The 15479-nt window shown below is 36.0% G+C and overlaps 6 protein-coding genes and 2 non-coding genes across 8 annotated transcripts; 3 read left to right on the top strand and 5 right to left on the bottom strand.

Moving 5' to 3' along the window:
- Window positions 1-46: 46 nt before the first annotated feature.
- Window positions 47-119, top strand: KAFR0Jtrna7A. Its single transcript has one exon. It is a non-coding gene; the product is annotated as a tRNA-Ala (tRNA).
- Window positions 120-325: 206 nt separating this feature from the next.
- IZH3 (Izh3p) lies at window positions 326-1855 on the bottom strand (the record flags this gene model as incomplete). The annotated part of the gene is made up of 1 exon (XM_003959221.1): window positions 326-1855. The coding sequence occupies one exon, from the start codon at window positions 1853-1855 to the stop codon at window positions 326-328; it is 1530 nt and encodes a 509-aa protein (XP_003959270.1).
- Window positions 1856-2930: 1075 nt separating this feature from the next.
- On the top strand, window positions 2931-4127 carry TYS1 (tyrosine--tRNA ligase TYS1; the record flags this gene model as incomplete). The annotated part of the gene is made up of 1 exon (XM_003959220.1): window positions 2931-4127. The coding sequence occupies one exon, from the start codon at window positions 2931-2933 to the stop codon at window positions 4125-4127; it is 1197 nt and encodes a 398-aa protein (XP_003959269.1).
- Window positions 4128-4247: 120 nt separating this feature from the next.
- UBR2 (putative ubiquitin-protein ligase UBR2) lies at window positions 4248-9746 on the bottom strand (the record flags this gene model as incomplete). Its single annotated transcript, XM_003959219.1, has 1 exon — window positions 4248-9746. The coding sequence occupies one exon, from the start codon at window positions 9744-9746 to the stop codon at window positions 4248-4250; it is 5499 nt and encodes a 1832-aa protein (XP_003959268.1).
- A 553-nt stretch (window positions 9747-10299) lies between these two features.
- APS3 (Aps3p) lies at window positions 10300-10842 on the top strand (the record flags this gene model as incomplete). The annotated part of the gene is made up of 1 exon (XM_003959218.1): window positions 10300-10842. One exon carries the CDS (start codon window positions 10300-10302, stop codon window positions 10840-10842), a length of 543 nt encoding a protein of 180 aa, XP_003959267.1.
- A 72-nt stretch (window positions 10843-10914) lies between these two features.
- RRN7 (Rrn7p) lies at window positions 10915-12471 on the bottom strand (the record flags this gene model as incomplete). Its single annotated transcript, XM_003959217.1, has 1 exon — window positions 10915-12471. One exon carries the CDS (start codon window positions 12469-12471, stop codon window positions 10915-10917), a length of 1557 nt encoding a protein of 518 aa, XP_003959266.1.
- Window positions 12472-12728: 257 nt separating this feature from the next.
- RNR2 (ribonucleotide-diphosphate reductase subunit RNR2) lies at window positions 12729-13904 on the bottom strand (the record flags this gene model as incomplete). Its single annotated transcript, XM_003959216.1, has 1 exon — window positions 12729-13904. The coding sequence occupies one exon, from the start codon at window positions 13902-13904 to the stop codon at window positions 12729-12731; it is 1176 nt and encodes a 391-aa protein (XP_003959265.1).
- Window positions 13905-15328: 1424 nt separating this feature from the next.
- KAFR0Jtrna10S lies at window positions 15329-15410 on the bottom strand. Its single transcript has one exon. It is a non-coding gene; the product is annotated as a tRNA-Ser (tRNA).
- Between the last annotated feature and the right edge of the window lie 69 nt (window positions 15411-15479).

Here is a 15479-nt window from a genome sequence, read left to right as displayed (position 1 = left end):
TACTAATGTATATGATAAAATTACTTTCTAAAAAGTAAAAAATTATGGGCGTGTGGCGTAGTTGGTAGCGCGCTCCCTTAGCATGGGAGAGGTCTTCGGTTCGATTCCGGACTCGTCCAATTTTTTTTCATATCTCTTCAAATAAGAACGATCGGCAGTATCGTATAAAAGTGTATATATCTGGCAAGCCATCAAGTAATATACGATCATGGTCAATTTTTTGGAATATAAGGAGTGCTGGTATTCATAAAAAACGTAACGATTATAAGGTCATAAAAATTTACATGAGATATATAATTGACAAGTCGTGCCAATATATTATTATTTAAATAAGCCATTTTTTCAAAAACATCTCACAGAGAGTTTTATAATGGCCCACCACACCAAGCACGACAAAGATATGCCATAAGGTATGGGAACAGAATAGGTAGTCTACCCACCAAAGTGTGAAAAATCCAGATTTCCCGGATTTGGTTGGTTCATTCCGGAAATGAATATGCTTTTCTGTTGTAATCACTGATAAATCGGTTGATAGACGTAAAGTTGTTGGAATGGATTTGTCAACAATATAATCCGTTCTGAATCTTTCTGGTATAAAGGAACCATAGAATACGACACCGACCAAATACCAGACGATGGATTTATTTGTGAGTGGTAATAATACATCTATAGCTGCAAAAATGCTTTTTTCCAAGAATACTAGATGCAATAATGCAAATGCACCACATGAGCTTAATAGGATGAAGAATTTGATTCTTAAAGGCCTGGCTTCTGGACTGTCGAACAAGGGAGACCAATTCATGAATATTCCCAGAACGCCCAGCATGAAGGATGCGCACATGTAAAATTTTAGTATGTTCGGATAGTCGTACAATGAAATGAATTGGATGGATAAGATTGATGAAGTTATCAGAATTGAAATTCCACTGTAATCCACACACATAAATTTACGACGTAATTTCAACATTGAGGTCCCATTAAATGTATGATAGAAAGTGGAAGATAGCATACATTTCAATGAAGCAAAAACGAACAAGTACAGAAAAAGTTTAGCTGTAGTAGGGACCATTGAAGAGGATACTATAATTGAATTTGGTAAGTCATGAAAGAGGACATAGAGGAAGTAAATAGCACCTAAAAGATGTGACCAAATATTTGTAGCTTCATTGTGTAATTTGAAGATTGAAAGCAAAGATTTCTTATGGGAGTCATAAAATCTATAATTGTTGATGATGTAACGATTTTCTCTATATGGGAATGGAAGTTGGTAGTAATGTAAATGCTCAGATTTCCCCAGTTCGTAAGCCCTATCGTAACCAAAAATTTTGATTAGGGACTTAATCTGCTCGGAAGAGAGTTTTGCTTCCTTAGTTGTTTCAAAAAATAGCTCAGGAGTGGAAGAAATGGATCTGAATTTCTCTTCCACTAAATCTTTCAAATCCTCTTCCATGACTGGAGTGGCCCGCGAATCAATGGTCAACGAAGAGGATGAAGTCAATGAATTGACCAAAGTCTGCGTTTCAGAATCTGAAATGGTATCAGAATATGACGAAGAAACATACTTTGCCGTATCCGAATTGATATGTGAAGGTTGAGGATGTCTCAATACGAGTTCTGGTTTCTCAGAGCCCTTTAGCATGGAAAAGGCGTCATTGACAAATCTCGAGTAGTGAGAAGACAAATGACTCCTTGATCTCCTTACTCTGTTGTAGCTTCTTCTCTTGAACCTGGATATCGAATCCATTGCGCTCGGTATTGTGCGATGGTTTGGAATTATCTTTGTTGGAATGAAATAAGATAAATAACCGTCTCTCTTATCATTCTGATGACTGTTTGACAGCCACCCAGCTAACATGATGCAACTCTCAGATGTCTATATATATTTGAGATAAAATAAGTTGATACGCTCGTGAATAACAAAGGCCTCTCGTATGCAAACTCTAATCATACAATTGAATATATATATATTGAAAAAAAATCAGTTAGGTATTTCAGCAGGACTCGAGAGTCTCGACGAGTACATTTCTTTTCTGGGAACGAGTGCTCGAGCAGAGAAACTCCGCAGTAAAGTCGTTTCTTTTGTGTGCGTGAGTCGTAAAAAAAAGAAGCGAGGTGTCAGCAGTCTTCGAGAAAATGACACCAGTTTGGTAAGTGAGAGAAATGACGCACGAACTTCGAGGAGTAATTACGCGGAAAAGAAGTTCGAGCACAGAGTGAGGGAAGGGTTCGCATATAAGTGTGGGGTAGCTTTTCTTAGTAGCATTATCAGTTTGGTCTCGAGCGTTGCATAAAACAGAGTAGGAAACAAAATAAAAAAAGCTTGTTTCATAACAAAAATGAACCGATCTTGGCTTTCCTTGGAAGGATAAATTACTCTCCCCTACGGTCTTTCTATGGACCTCCGCAACATATGCCGTGATGTCAAGTGCCGTAGCAATCTAATCATCGCACACTATCATTCGACAAAATGGGTTGTCTGATTATGGGGAAACGGACCAGAATGACGAATGGTGGGACCAGTCCTTAGAACACCTCTGAAAACCGTATGACATAGAGATCTCTCAACTCTGAAATACCGTAATTCGTATCCAGAGTATGTCGTCTAGGCCTGAGAGTTTTGAGGTACTTTTCGAATATTTTTTTTTGATTCCGGGTTAGGACACCATTATTTCTTTTTTCGTGGCAAGTGGAAGCCACATAATATGCCACCGGTAGTTTCCACTCCAGTTTCCACAAATTTGACATATTGATGCCGCGAAGACCTAATTTTAAAGACGGAACCCTGATTTTGTTTAAAAAGCAAAAAAAAAAAGTACTTCATGGTTCGGCCGAGCGTGCGTCATCCGAAACTAATATTGAAAAAAATTTTCAAAATATTTGACTAGAGCAACGTTCACTCGTCCACCACCATCAAGAGCATCGATCAAATAATGACAAATATCGACCCACAAGAGGCTTACAGTCTCATCACAAAGAATCTTCAAGAAGTTTTAAACCCACAAATCATCAAAAATGTTCTTGAAGTCGAAAAGAGACCATTAAAATTGTACTGGGGTACCGCCCCAACTGGTAAACCACACTGTGGTTACTTCGTTCCAATGACTAAACTGGCGCATTTCTTAAAAGCTGGCTGTGAAGTTACTGTGCTTGTAGCAGACTTACACGCTTTCTTAGACAACATGAAGGCCTCTTTAGACGTTGTGCAATACAGAGCTAAGTACTACGAATTGACCATCAAGGCAATCTTAAAGAGTATTAACGTCCCAGTTGACAAGTTGAAATTCGTTGTCGGCTCATCCTATCAAACGTCCTCCAATTACACCATGGATATTTTTAGAATGGCTAATGTATGTTCTCAAAATGATGCTAAGAGAGCCGGTGCCGATGTCGTAAAACAAGTCGCAAACCCATTATTAAGTGGTCTAATTTACCCACTAATGCAAGCTTTAGATGAAGAATACTTAGGCGTCGATGTACAATTCGGTGGTGTTGATCAAAGAAAGATTTTTGTTCTTGCTGAAGAAAACTTAGAAAAGTTAGGTTACAAAAAGAGAGCTCATTTAATGAACCCAATGGTCCCAGGTTTAGGTCAAGGTGGTAAAATGTCTGCTTCTGATCCAAATTCTAAAATTGATTTACTAGAAGAGCCAAAACAAGTTAAAAAGAAAATTAATAGCGCTTTTTGTAGCCCAGGTAACGTTGAAGAAAATGGTTTACTATCTTTTGTTGAATACGTTGTAGCGCCTATTCAAGAATTAAAGCATGGAAACGGTTTCTTCGAATTCCACATTGATAGACCTGAAAAATTCGGTGGTCCAATCACATTCAAGTCCTTCGATGAATTGAAACAGGCATTCAAAGACGAAAAATTGTCTCCTCCAGATTTGAAAACTGGTGTATCAGATGCCATTAATGTGTTACTAGCTCCAATCAGAGAAGCGTTCCAAAACAGCCCAGAATATCAAGAAGCTCAAGCCAAAGGTTATCCAGTTCTAACCCCAGAAAAGACTAAGAAAGCCAAGAAACCAAAGAACAAGGGTACTAGATACCCAGGTGCACAAAACAATGACAAAGCAGTCAACGATGCTGTAGAAAAATTAGATGCAACAAAGATCGAAGACAAATAATTTTCGCGAATTTAATCCTTTATTTTCTGTTCTATTCTCCTATTAGATCTTCATTTCTTACTGCTTATATATGTTTTATGTAATGATTAACATAATTTTTTTTCCTCTTTTAATTTTTAGCTACATCGTCTCCCATCCACCTAAGTCTGCATTTCCTTCACTCAGTCTAAAGACGACGTGCGGTATCATATTTCCCATCAGAATATCGTTGCTTAAATGTTCATATCTTGATTTGTTTAGGTACACTGGGTTCCCAAATTTGAATTCTTCATCAGGTTCACCGTACTTATTTAAATATGGTGTACGATAAAATGACCCTCGCGTTCCGTATGACAGATAAATAACGTTTGTATCAATTAATAGGAAAACACCGTAGATCGAGGTTGCCTTACAATTTTTTCTGACGTGACTAGTACATTCGCCATATAAATACCCATACAGCGGGAATGGCTTTTGAATGTGTAATCTTTCACCACATAATAGGCATATTGCTGATTCGTATTCTAATATTCTATAAATACATTTGCTTTCTTCTCTTCTATAGAATTCTGATAAATTTTTTGGCAAATCAATGAACTTGAACGGTGCAAAAGAATTGAAGTTTATATTTTTCAGATTATGAATCATAATTGAGGCTTTTTCTTCTCCTTTTGTCACCTTATGCATTAGCATGGTTATTTCATCAATGTCATTCTGTGCAAAACTGTCAATAAACTCACTGAAATTTCTGATATTTGGGATCCTAAAATAGGATAGTAAAAACTCAAATTCATTAGCAAATTTCGAGCGGCCTTTATGATCACTTTCAATGGAATAAAATGCCCTGAATATAAAGTAAAGCCTCTGTAAAAAGGTTTTCAGACATTCAGCCATTGTCAAGTAAGCATGATTTACAATACAGCTTTGATTAATATTTCTCGTATCATATAAATAGAAAGAAAGGTAAGCTTGGAAAACACGAAAAAATGACTTGGATTTAATCGGTAGCGAAGTTATTTCACTGTTCCACGGTTTCATTGCCACATTAGTAGAATTATAAAAATCTACCTGCACTAAGTTCATAATTAAAACCATGAAACTTTTATGAAATTCTCTTTTCATCAAATTTAATATCGATGTTGATGGTTCTTGGTTATAAGTTCCAAGAATTTTACAACCGGCGTACAATAGATTATTATCTGAAGCATAAATAACTTTCTTCCAATTGATGTGCTTCAAATCTTCGAAACTTTCAGAAATACAATATCTCTGCAGAAAAAGCTTGAAACCTGCTAGCAATTTCAAAGTTAGCGCGCACTGATTTTTTATCATTTCATTAGTATCCTTTTGATTGTGTGATTTGCATCTTAAACGTAGTTCCATATTCCGCACAGTATCAGCTAAGAGTCTGTCAATAACTTTGATATCCTTGTAACCTGTATCCTGATCATCACCCCTTTCCATATCTTCGAAGATCATAAGTGTCTTTTTAGCCGTAGACACTAATAACTCTGACGTTACATCTATTATATTTTGATTATTCTCAAAAAAATCATCCATCTTCTGATCACTGTAATCTTCCAACCTTGGAAGAAAGCAATTGCTTAGAGAATTACAAACTGGACAGTAACTCAGACCATAGCCATATGCAACTGGTGTATTTTTTGTAGTATGACTTTGTGTAGAACGAGCACTTTTCATATGAGTGCCAAGACAACGTATATGCGAACCATGTCCACATGTTCTAAGAACAGGCTTATTCTCGATCAATTTTGTACCTGCTGATATGTTCTTGAAAATATTTGGTCCAATCATGCTGTTAAAAACATTTTTCATGTAGATTGTATCAGGAAAATCAACCCCATGATCGCAAATATTCTGCTCTAGGTAAGAAAAGTATACAAATGCGTCGTCTTCTTTTTTCATTTTACAAAAGACACAACCGTCGTCAGGATACTTCCAGCCTAGTTTGTTTATCTCTTCTTGCGATGAATCATCACTTCCAGCGTATTCTTCTTTATCCTGGGAAGTAAAGTGATTATTTTCGATAAATTTCATTTGTTGTTTAGCCAATTTCTTCAGTATTTTTTCCCTTCTTTCTATAGCCAGAAGTTTCTTCCTTTCCCTGCCTTCATTTTTGCGGGTATAGGACTTATCGAAAATCCACAATACTTCAGGGTTGAAAGAGGCTGTTTGTTCTCTTAAATAGCTGTTAATGTCGATATGAGGTGCCACTATTTTCATAAAACTGAAAATTTCTCGAATTTTTCCATGTACATATGAAAAGTCATCAACTGATAAAAAGTAGTACAGAATAGATCCAATGCTGTGATAATGATAATATTCGGTATCTACAACGGCGTACTCACGCCAAAATATTTTCATGAATTCGTTAAGGTTGTTGACGACACAGATGTGAATTAAATGGACAGACCTTGATAGCAGTGTCTCGTAGTTACCCTTCTTGATATGATCTAAAGTGTGTTTCAAGAATAAGCCAAATGTATCCACGGATGAGATAGAATATAATCCACTGTAGATTGTTGATTTCAATAAATCGGCGAAGTTTCCGGCAGGAATAAAAGTATCGTCGAAATTCACGTCCCCTACCTTTGCCATATAAGTTCTAAGCTTCTTTTCAACCTCGTATCTTTTGTTATTAGCCAGTCCAAAGTAATACGGATTAACTTCTTTCCTGAACTTAGTTTTCAATTTGAATGTTCCTGTGTCGGACAAACTTTTTGGGGGGAGATAGTCACTGTATTGTTCCAGACGATCGTCAAACAATGGATGACCCCCAATATGGTCTGGTAGAGTATTTCTTATCTTACTATACGTGCAAGTATCAAATCCGATGCCATTTATGATTTCGTCTTTGAAAGCCTTTTCAAGGGACGCCTCTGGAGTCGATGAAGTTAAAGACTTTATTTCACTGAACAGTTGTATCAGTAAGAGAAGGCATTCACCCACAATACCAATAGTGGTGTCTTCATCGGGATAGTCACCCATAGGAACACCATTCGCCCAATGTTTCAGACCCCACCTCGACAAGAATGTAACCATGAACGCATTAGGATCTGTCATAGACATCTTAACCTGTACGTTGAATAGGTCACTGGAGTATGCAAACTCTCTCATCCCATATTTAGTGTATAATCTAAGTTGGTGTGTAATTGGAGTACCGTTTCTCACCCAGAAACCTGTATTAATTTGCCCAATCAGCACCAAAGTCGACAGAGACACCTCAGAAACCAACAACGATGTGTGTTGTTTCGCCAAAAATTCTTGAAATTTGAAAGGCACAGTCAAACTTGATGAATTAGATTCTTCTTTATTACATCCACCCCACTGAACTACAAACCTAAAAAAGTATGACATAGGATTAAAAAAATTTTGGGTATCTACACCAACTTGAAAATTTATCGTGTCCGTGACATAATTGCATATCTTTTCCTTTAATGAAAAAATGGCTTCAATATTTGGTTTTTCTCCATCTTCAGATAATGTCGAATTAAAATCGGGTGAGTTTTTGAATTTGTGATATAATTTAATCTCTTTATCAGAAATCGTGTTGAGCAATCTTGTTATTGTAATTTTTCTTTCTTCTACATCTTTAATTTGGGATAGGCTTCGAGAGTAAGCATCTACCATCATCAAAATGTAAGTAAAATAAATATAATATAGTGAAAAATCGAAATTTTCAAATTCGACATGTTCATTAGTTTCTCTTTTTAATGGAAGAATATTATCAAATTCTGAAGTCACTTTCAATAATGCAAGAAATAATTCCCGTCTCTCAAGTACTTCCTTGGGTATTGTGTGGCATAACAGTAGCGAACAAAGGTTCTGAAAACAAATAATCACTTTTCTGTTTTTGATGCTATCTTTTGGTAAAGTAAATTCATCAATTAGATATAAATGGCGATTTGAATCCAGATCTTCAGCCTTAAAACACAGTAAATTAAGAGAAAACTTCAAAGCTTTCTCTATGAAACCAGATATTATTGCTAGGTTGGCTATTTCTGGGTCTTGTACAGTGTACTGCGACAGGAGGTGCATCAAAAACCCATTTAATTTCGATCTTTCAGATGAGACCGAACTATAAAGAATATGTAAATAAACATCAAAATATTGTAGCGCTAGGAATTTCTTAACCTCATCACAAATGCTGAACATTGTAGAGATTATTTTGATGAATCTTAAGCTCGCAAATTTTGAAAGATTTGTAGTACATTCGGTCAGAAGATATTGTAGCCGTGAGCCTCGTATTGAACACATTTGTGGTTTAATCTTGTGGGACGTTGAATTAATAATATTAATATTATAGTCCTGCATAATTTTGGTTATATGAGAATCGTGCATGTCATTGATGGGCCATGGATTAAACCAAACATTCTTATTGGGAGCAAAGAAGTTACCAAATAAACTAATCTTTTTATTTTCAGGGAACCCTTCAGTTAAGTCAAATTTGCATTGCCATAATTCTAATAGAGAAAGTCGTATTGTAGTTTTTACGTGAAATGGCGTTCTTCTGTCAAGGCATAAATTATAAAGCCATTCTGAAAGATCCTCAACCAGCTTTTTTTTGAAGACATCATGTTTCCTTCTTATATATAATGTAATATTCTGCTCGTAAAATTCCTGTTGTATCTGTTTGAGTTTTATAAAATCATTTGATTCTAATATAGTGACGGCTGAATGGACTGAATCTATCATATCTATAATGTTTACGGCATATTCCATCGGTGTATCAAGAATGTCAATCAAACATTTTGCAAAATCCCTTTGTTGCATTTTGCAATCTTCCTCTTCTATTTGTAAGGTCCATTTTTGTTCCAAATTGTTATTTTGTTCGTATTGTCGCTGTATCATATAATTAACAGATCGTTCATCTTCATTAGCGTTACTGTTTGATCTATTTAGCTCATCATATAAGTTAGGATATTTCATTCTGCTCGAAATAGACGTTTTATTAGTGATATTGTTATTGTGGTCTCGTGAATTGTTATTCTCATGACGGTTTTGTTCTTTTAAGTAGGTTAGAATCCCAATAATATGATCTAATACTATGCTTACAGTGTGATAGACATTATGATGCAGGCCTGATGGTGGCAATGTTTGTGCTGTGTTATTTGCATCATTTTTACACTTAAATGCATCATCGGCATTCTTGAACACGGCAGGATTTCCACAATGGCAGATTCTTCCCTGTGATTGATTGATCACCTTAACCACATAAGAGTGACCAATATGCTTACTTTCATCGAAGCAGGACTCACAAATTTCATAAAAAGGGCTTCTTGTGCATGTGAAGCAATAGTAAACGAGATCTTTATTGAAACATTGTCTGCCGCAACTCATTCCAACATGATCATTGCCAGTATTTTCCTCGAAATTGATTTTTTTCCAATTATCGTTGCTTAAAACTGCCTGATAGCTACCATTTGTCCAATTTTCACTGTAAAAGGGACTGATTATGGAGTTCCAGTCCACCAGATCCGTATCCGTTGAAAGACACGTATCTAGAGCTTTCCAGATAATATAACTTAGTGGGGTATCATAATTATTTTGTGATAAACTGGGCAAATAGTTCAGGAAATCTGTGAGATTTTCAGGTATCCTTCGACGTACTTTATTCATTTGAATTAATCTCAATCGCCAAATAGTAATCCCGTTAACAATACTCTGTTATCTAGAATTTACTATCTCGTTTTAAAGCGACTTCTTCGACCGGATCTATACTTGTTTTGCATGAAGTTGCACCTACTAATTAACTAAGATTAAGTTGGGCCCGCTTTCAATATATAATATCTGATATCATAATCTGAAAGTCCGGGTTACTCATGGCTACTTTAATCACCATCTTTTAGAATGATTAGTACTGCACGCTGATGGGGCAGGATCCAATTTAATAGTGTCTTTAATATAGACTTATACAGTGTTTTACTCGTAAGGGTAATTGGGTTAGTATTGTTTCGTTACAACGTAATCCATCTTTTCATCTGCCTGCTGAAAGTTAAAATTTCACTACAGCGAAGCCCAGTAAAGTACTCTTAAAAACTATCAAGTTCAGTACCAGTAGTACAGTGAAAGGACTTCTGAAAGCGGTAGTTATGATCCATGCAGTGTTAATATGTATGTATATGCGTTAGTAATCATGTTTATTCGTCAATGGGGTTAGTTTTACTGACTAATGTGTTCAGTCAATAAGAAATGTCAACCAAGGTTGGTGAAATTCTATACACCAGTAGATTTAACCAAGCAGAAATTACTACTTGAACAAGTATACGATCTCATATCCCAAAGAAATAACGATTTCCAGAGTTCTTTTCTGGTAACTCCACCTTCTTTACTATCCAGTGATGACAATGATGAGGATATTCAGATCATTTACAAGAATTACGCAACTTTATATTTCACGTTTATCGTTGATGATCAAGAATCTGAGTTAGCCATACTTGATCTGATTCAAACCTTTGTCCAGGCATTAGATCGTTGTTTTACTGAAGTAAATGAACTGGACTTAATTTTCAATTGGCAAACCTTACAAAGTGTATTGGAAGAAATCGTTCAAGGTGGTATGGTTATCGAAACAAATGTCAACAAGATAGTCAAATCAGTTGATCAATTGAATCGAGTTTCTGAATCTACAGATAATAAGATCTCTACAGGATTGAGTGGTGCATTACAGGCCTTCGCTCAAGGCAGTTTTGCTCAATGGGCATCAGGCCAATAAAAACCTTTTTCCAGTTGTGTTTTTTACATGAAATGAATATGCATATTTAGATATTGGTATATACAAGGAACACTATTTGCCTTTCAAATTTGTCATGCAGTGTCTTTCCATTTTATGTACACAAATCTTCAATTGATCCACCGAAATGGCAAATTCCATTGCTAGAGTCTGTATTAGTTTTCCTTCTAGTTGTAGGATCAATTCTGATCTCGAAAAGTCTCCAGCATAGTTATTGTCAGAGAAATTTTTAAACTGTAAATAGTTTTCCTGCAAATGGTCAATAAATGAAAGGTGCTCACTAGGTGGTAATGGGAAATTTCCAGACTGCATGGGAAAAATCTTCATTAATTTCCTTTTCGCTATTTTACGATCAATACTTAGATCCGCATTATTGGCATCATTGTGGTGATTTGGTAAGTATTGTTTTTCAACCCACTCTAAATAGTTAAGCGTTTTGGTTTCATCCCAATCAAAAATAGCATCTTTATTGTCATAAAATAAGTTTGTAACTTGCCTTTCAACAGAGTCTTTGCTACTTGTTTCTGTCTTCGATGGCTCCTCAATTAGAGCAGAGATCCATGCATCTGAATACCTTTCTTCCTGACATATGAGTACCCATCTTACAATGATAATGAAATAAGACATTAAGCGTAATTCTGGATGGAGATGGTAAGAAGTGAAATGCGTTTTTGCATTAGCTATTAGTTCAAAATCGTCGTCATACCCAATAAGTTCGATTGAATTCATTGTATGGAAATAAAATTCTGGTGATAATGTGGTCAGAAGTATAAGTTTTAGAATAAAAGGTCTGGGATTAATTTTACACTCAAACTTGGAATTGAACGATATCTTGGCACACGTCGCTGCTATCTTATTATAATACTGAGCATTATTTGGTGGCGTCCCACCTTCAAGAAGCTCTAAGTAATAATTTGGTAACTTGATCCTCCAACTTTTTGGTAATGATTTATTGGACTTGAAATATGGTAACCTTGCGGCACAAATCCATTTTATGAAATCGCATGTAAAGACAGGTAGACCCATATGAACAGAAGCCATGTATAGTATTGATATTGTGGAAGTCATATGAAGTCCAAGTTTTGATCTGCTAGCATCTTTATTTAGTCTACTAATTCGTTCTGCTACGTTGTCATCATCACTATAATTTACATCGGTATCTGTGACTGGATCATTATGCATATTATCATCATCATTGAAACTTTTCAGCATCTCTAACCAAATACATTTTACAACAGTTTCAAACTGGTCTGGAAAGTTCATTTCCTGAATAAGGCACTGACATTGTCTTTTCAAGATAAATTGAAAAGATTTTAAAAATAAAAATTTTGCATCTTCACCATAAATTTTCTTATCTCTAGTAGTTTTCTGTGAATTATTGAACTGAGAAGTATTCAATGAAGATTGGAAACTACCTATGGCGTTAGTAGTTAAATTCAATCTTCTCGTAATGACACCTGCGCTAGTCATGTCATCATCGTCGTTATTAAATTCGATATCACCTTCCATGACGTGACCGTACTGGCACGTACGCCTACCAGCAATAATACGCCATAGACGTGATGGACAGTTATCTGTACCACATATAGGACCTCTGATGTACGTAGACATGCATAGAACTCTCAGTTATAGTAGTATCAAATTCACGTATATATATACTTTTTTTCATTTTCTTCAATAGCTCATCGATAAATAAAAGAAAAAAAAAAGAGGAAAGATACAACTAATCATAAAGCTTTAACTTTCATAACAAAGCAATAGTATATTTTTATGTTCTTAATATATTTGAAATAGTGTGGGAAAATAATATATATAACATTTTATATATAGAGGATGGTAGATTAATAAATAGCGGAGGAAAAAACAACTTAGAAATCTTCGTTGATGTTGAAAGCACCTTCTTCAGTACCAGTGGTCTTGGACATAACACCAGCATATTGGTAATCGGAAACTCTCTTTTCGAAGAAGTTAGTCTTACCAGCTAAGGAAATGTTTTCCATGAAATCGAATGGATTTTCGACACCATAGAATTTCTTGTTACCGAAAGCAACTAATAATCTATCAGCGACAAATTCAACGTATTGGTTCATTAAATCAGCATTCATACCTAATAAAGAGACTGGTAAAGCATCGATGAAGTATTGCTTTTCGATGGCAACAGCTTCGGTGACGATTCTTTCGACAACTTCTGGAGCTGGCTTGTGCTTTAAGTGAGCGAACAATAGACAAGCGAAATCAGTGTGTAAACCTTCATCTCTACAGATTAATTCGTTAGAGAAAGTTAGACCTGGCATTAAACCTCTCTTCTTTAACCAGAAAATGGAGGCGAAAGAACCGGAGAAGAAGACACCTTCGATGGCAGCAAAAGCAACTAATCTTTCAGCGAATGGGGATTCGGCGTCGTTAATCCATCTCAAAGCCCATAGAGCCTTTTCTTTAATTTGAGGAATAGTGTCAATGGCGTTGAAAAGAAATTCAGATTCCTTTGGATCCTTAATATAGGTATCGATTAAAAGGGAGTAAGTTTCAGAGTGAATATTTTCGATCATAATTTGGAAACCGTAGAAAGCCTTAGCTTCTGGGATAGCGACTTCAGCAGAGAAGTTTTCGACCAAGTTTTCGTTGACTAAACCATCAGAGGCAGCGAAGAAAGCTAAAACTCTGGAGATAAAGAACTTTTCATTTGGATTCATTCTGTTGTTCCAGTCATGTAAATCCTTACCAAGATCGATTTCTTCAGCAGTCCAGAAAGAGGCTTCAGCTCTCTTGTAAGCTTGCCAGATTTCGTGGAACTTGATTGGGAAGACGGTTTTTCTGTTTGGGTCAGCAACTAATAGAGGTTCTTCTTGTTCAGTTTCCTTTAATGCATGTCTTTGAATTCTGTGGGAGCTTAAGTATTCTCTGTGTTTTCTTGCGGCTTCACTTAATCTAGCATTGACTTCAGCGTTCTTAGCATCGCTCTCTTGAACGATTGAGACGTTAGAATTGTCCTTGATTTCTAAATCAGATAATGCTTCAGCAGCGGTCTTAGTATCCTTGGCCATTTTAAAATGAATTTGATATGTGGTATATATGGAAGATTTGTTTAAAAAATGCTTAGTGTTATAAGAAAAACAAGAAAGTAATGAAGGAATTACTATGAAATTTAGTCGTTTTACAATGAAAATATAACTTAATTATATATGTTTTTTTTTCTAAACCATATTAAAGGGGAATACTAATGGGAAAAAAAATTTTCTGCAGTTGATCTTGCATAATATGGCCTGTGGGTAGTGATGAATGAGTATGGGTTAGCCACTAACTGAAGTGTGTGGGAAAAAAAAAAATTATTTTTGCATGTTTTCGAAATCTTGAAAATTTCAACGAAGATGATTACGTAGCTTTGAAGGATTAATAACCCATTAGATGAGATGCACAAGAATGGATAAGTTAAGAGAGAGAGGTAGAAAGATATGGTGTCCCAGGTAACCGCAACGATTGATTACGGTAGTGCTTATTAATTTTCTTTTACCGGTGGTGATTATGGTAGTAGTGGTGGTTCCAGTCTAATGGTTTCCTTAGAAACGCGCCTGGGAAAAAGGGGCGTCCGTAGGAAGGGGAGAGAGTAAATGAAGAAAGAGCCGTAGAATGGCAGTTAATGTAGGCAACTTTAGGCAAAAGAAAGAAGAGGAAGTAGACTTCGAAATAAAGAAAATAAAAAAAAGGGGTAATAACAGAGAAATAGACGTAGTAATGCTTTACTTGGGAATTTTAAGGTTTAGGAAAAAGAAACAATTTCTCTTTTTTTCTTTCTTGCCTTCAAAATTTTGGTTCGGTTTTTGATTTATCGTCTTCCACCTACAAAGAAAATGACGCAGAACTACAAAGAAACGAAAAATGAGAGGAAAAAAAAAGAAAGGTGGTTGTTATGGGTACAGAGGCACGGGTGTGAATACTTGCCTCTTCAGTTCTCTGGTCTCCAAAAGCAAACAAAAAAAAATGGTGGTGTAGAGTTCTAGTGACAGCGTGTATCCAGTAGCAACGGGTGAGGGAGACGGAAATATGTGGTTTCAATCTTTTTCTCGTTTTTTGCCCTTTTGGGATAATAGGATGATTCGTTGCTATGGAAGCGCAAAAAGAGGAACGAAAAGAGGGGCCGGGACGCGTTCTTGCGTGTTCTGGTGACACTGGGGAAGGAATCGTTCACACTATAAATTTTCATTACCCGACTACTGGATGCGGAAATGTGGTAATATCATAGATTACTAAAGGTATACAACTATAAGCAAGGTTGGTTTCACGTGTTTACCAGATGTATACAAGCTGTTCCCACTTGAGTAATGTCAAATTGTGTTTTACTCCATTGCCGTTATCTTGGGAGTATGAGAATGATGGTGTTCCAATGACTTGAGCATTAGAATCGTACCAAAGAAAAACCTTGAACTTTTTCATCGCAGGGGGGCGAAGAAAAAAATTTTCGAAAAAATAACGACAACTGCAGGACTCGAACCTGCGCGGGCAGAGCCCAAAAGATTTCTAATCTTTCGCCTTAACCACTCGGCCAAGTTGCCATACAAATCTTGTTTTTTATTTTTTTAACTTCAACCTTGTTCTATTAACATATAACTGTACTTCAACCT

This window comes from Kazachstania africana, chromosome 10 (assembly GCF_000304475.1).
Source record: "Kazachstania africana CBS 2517 chromosome 10, complete genome".
NCBI lineage: Eukaryota > Fungi > Ascomycota > Saccharomycetes > Saccharomycetales > Saccharomycetaceae > Kazachstania > Kazachstania africana.
This window is presented reverse-complemented; position numbering and strand designations above follow the sequence as displayed.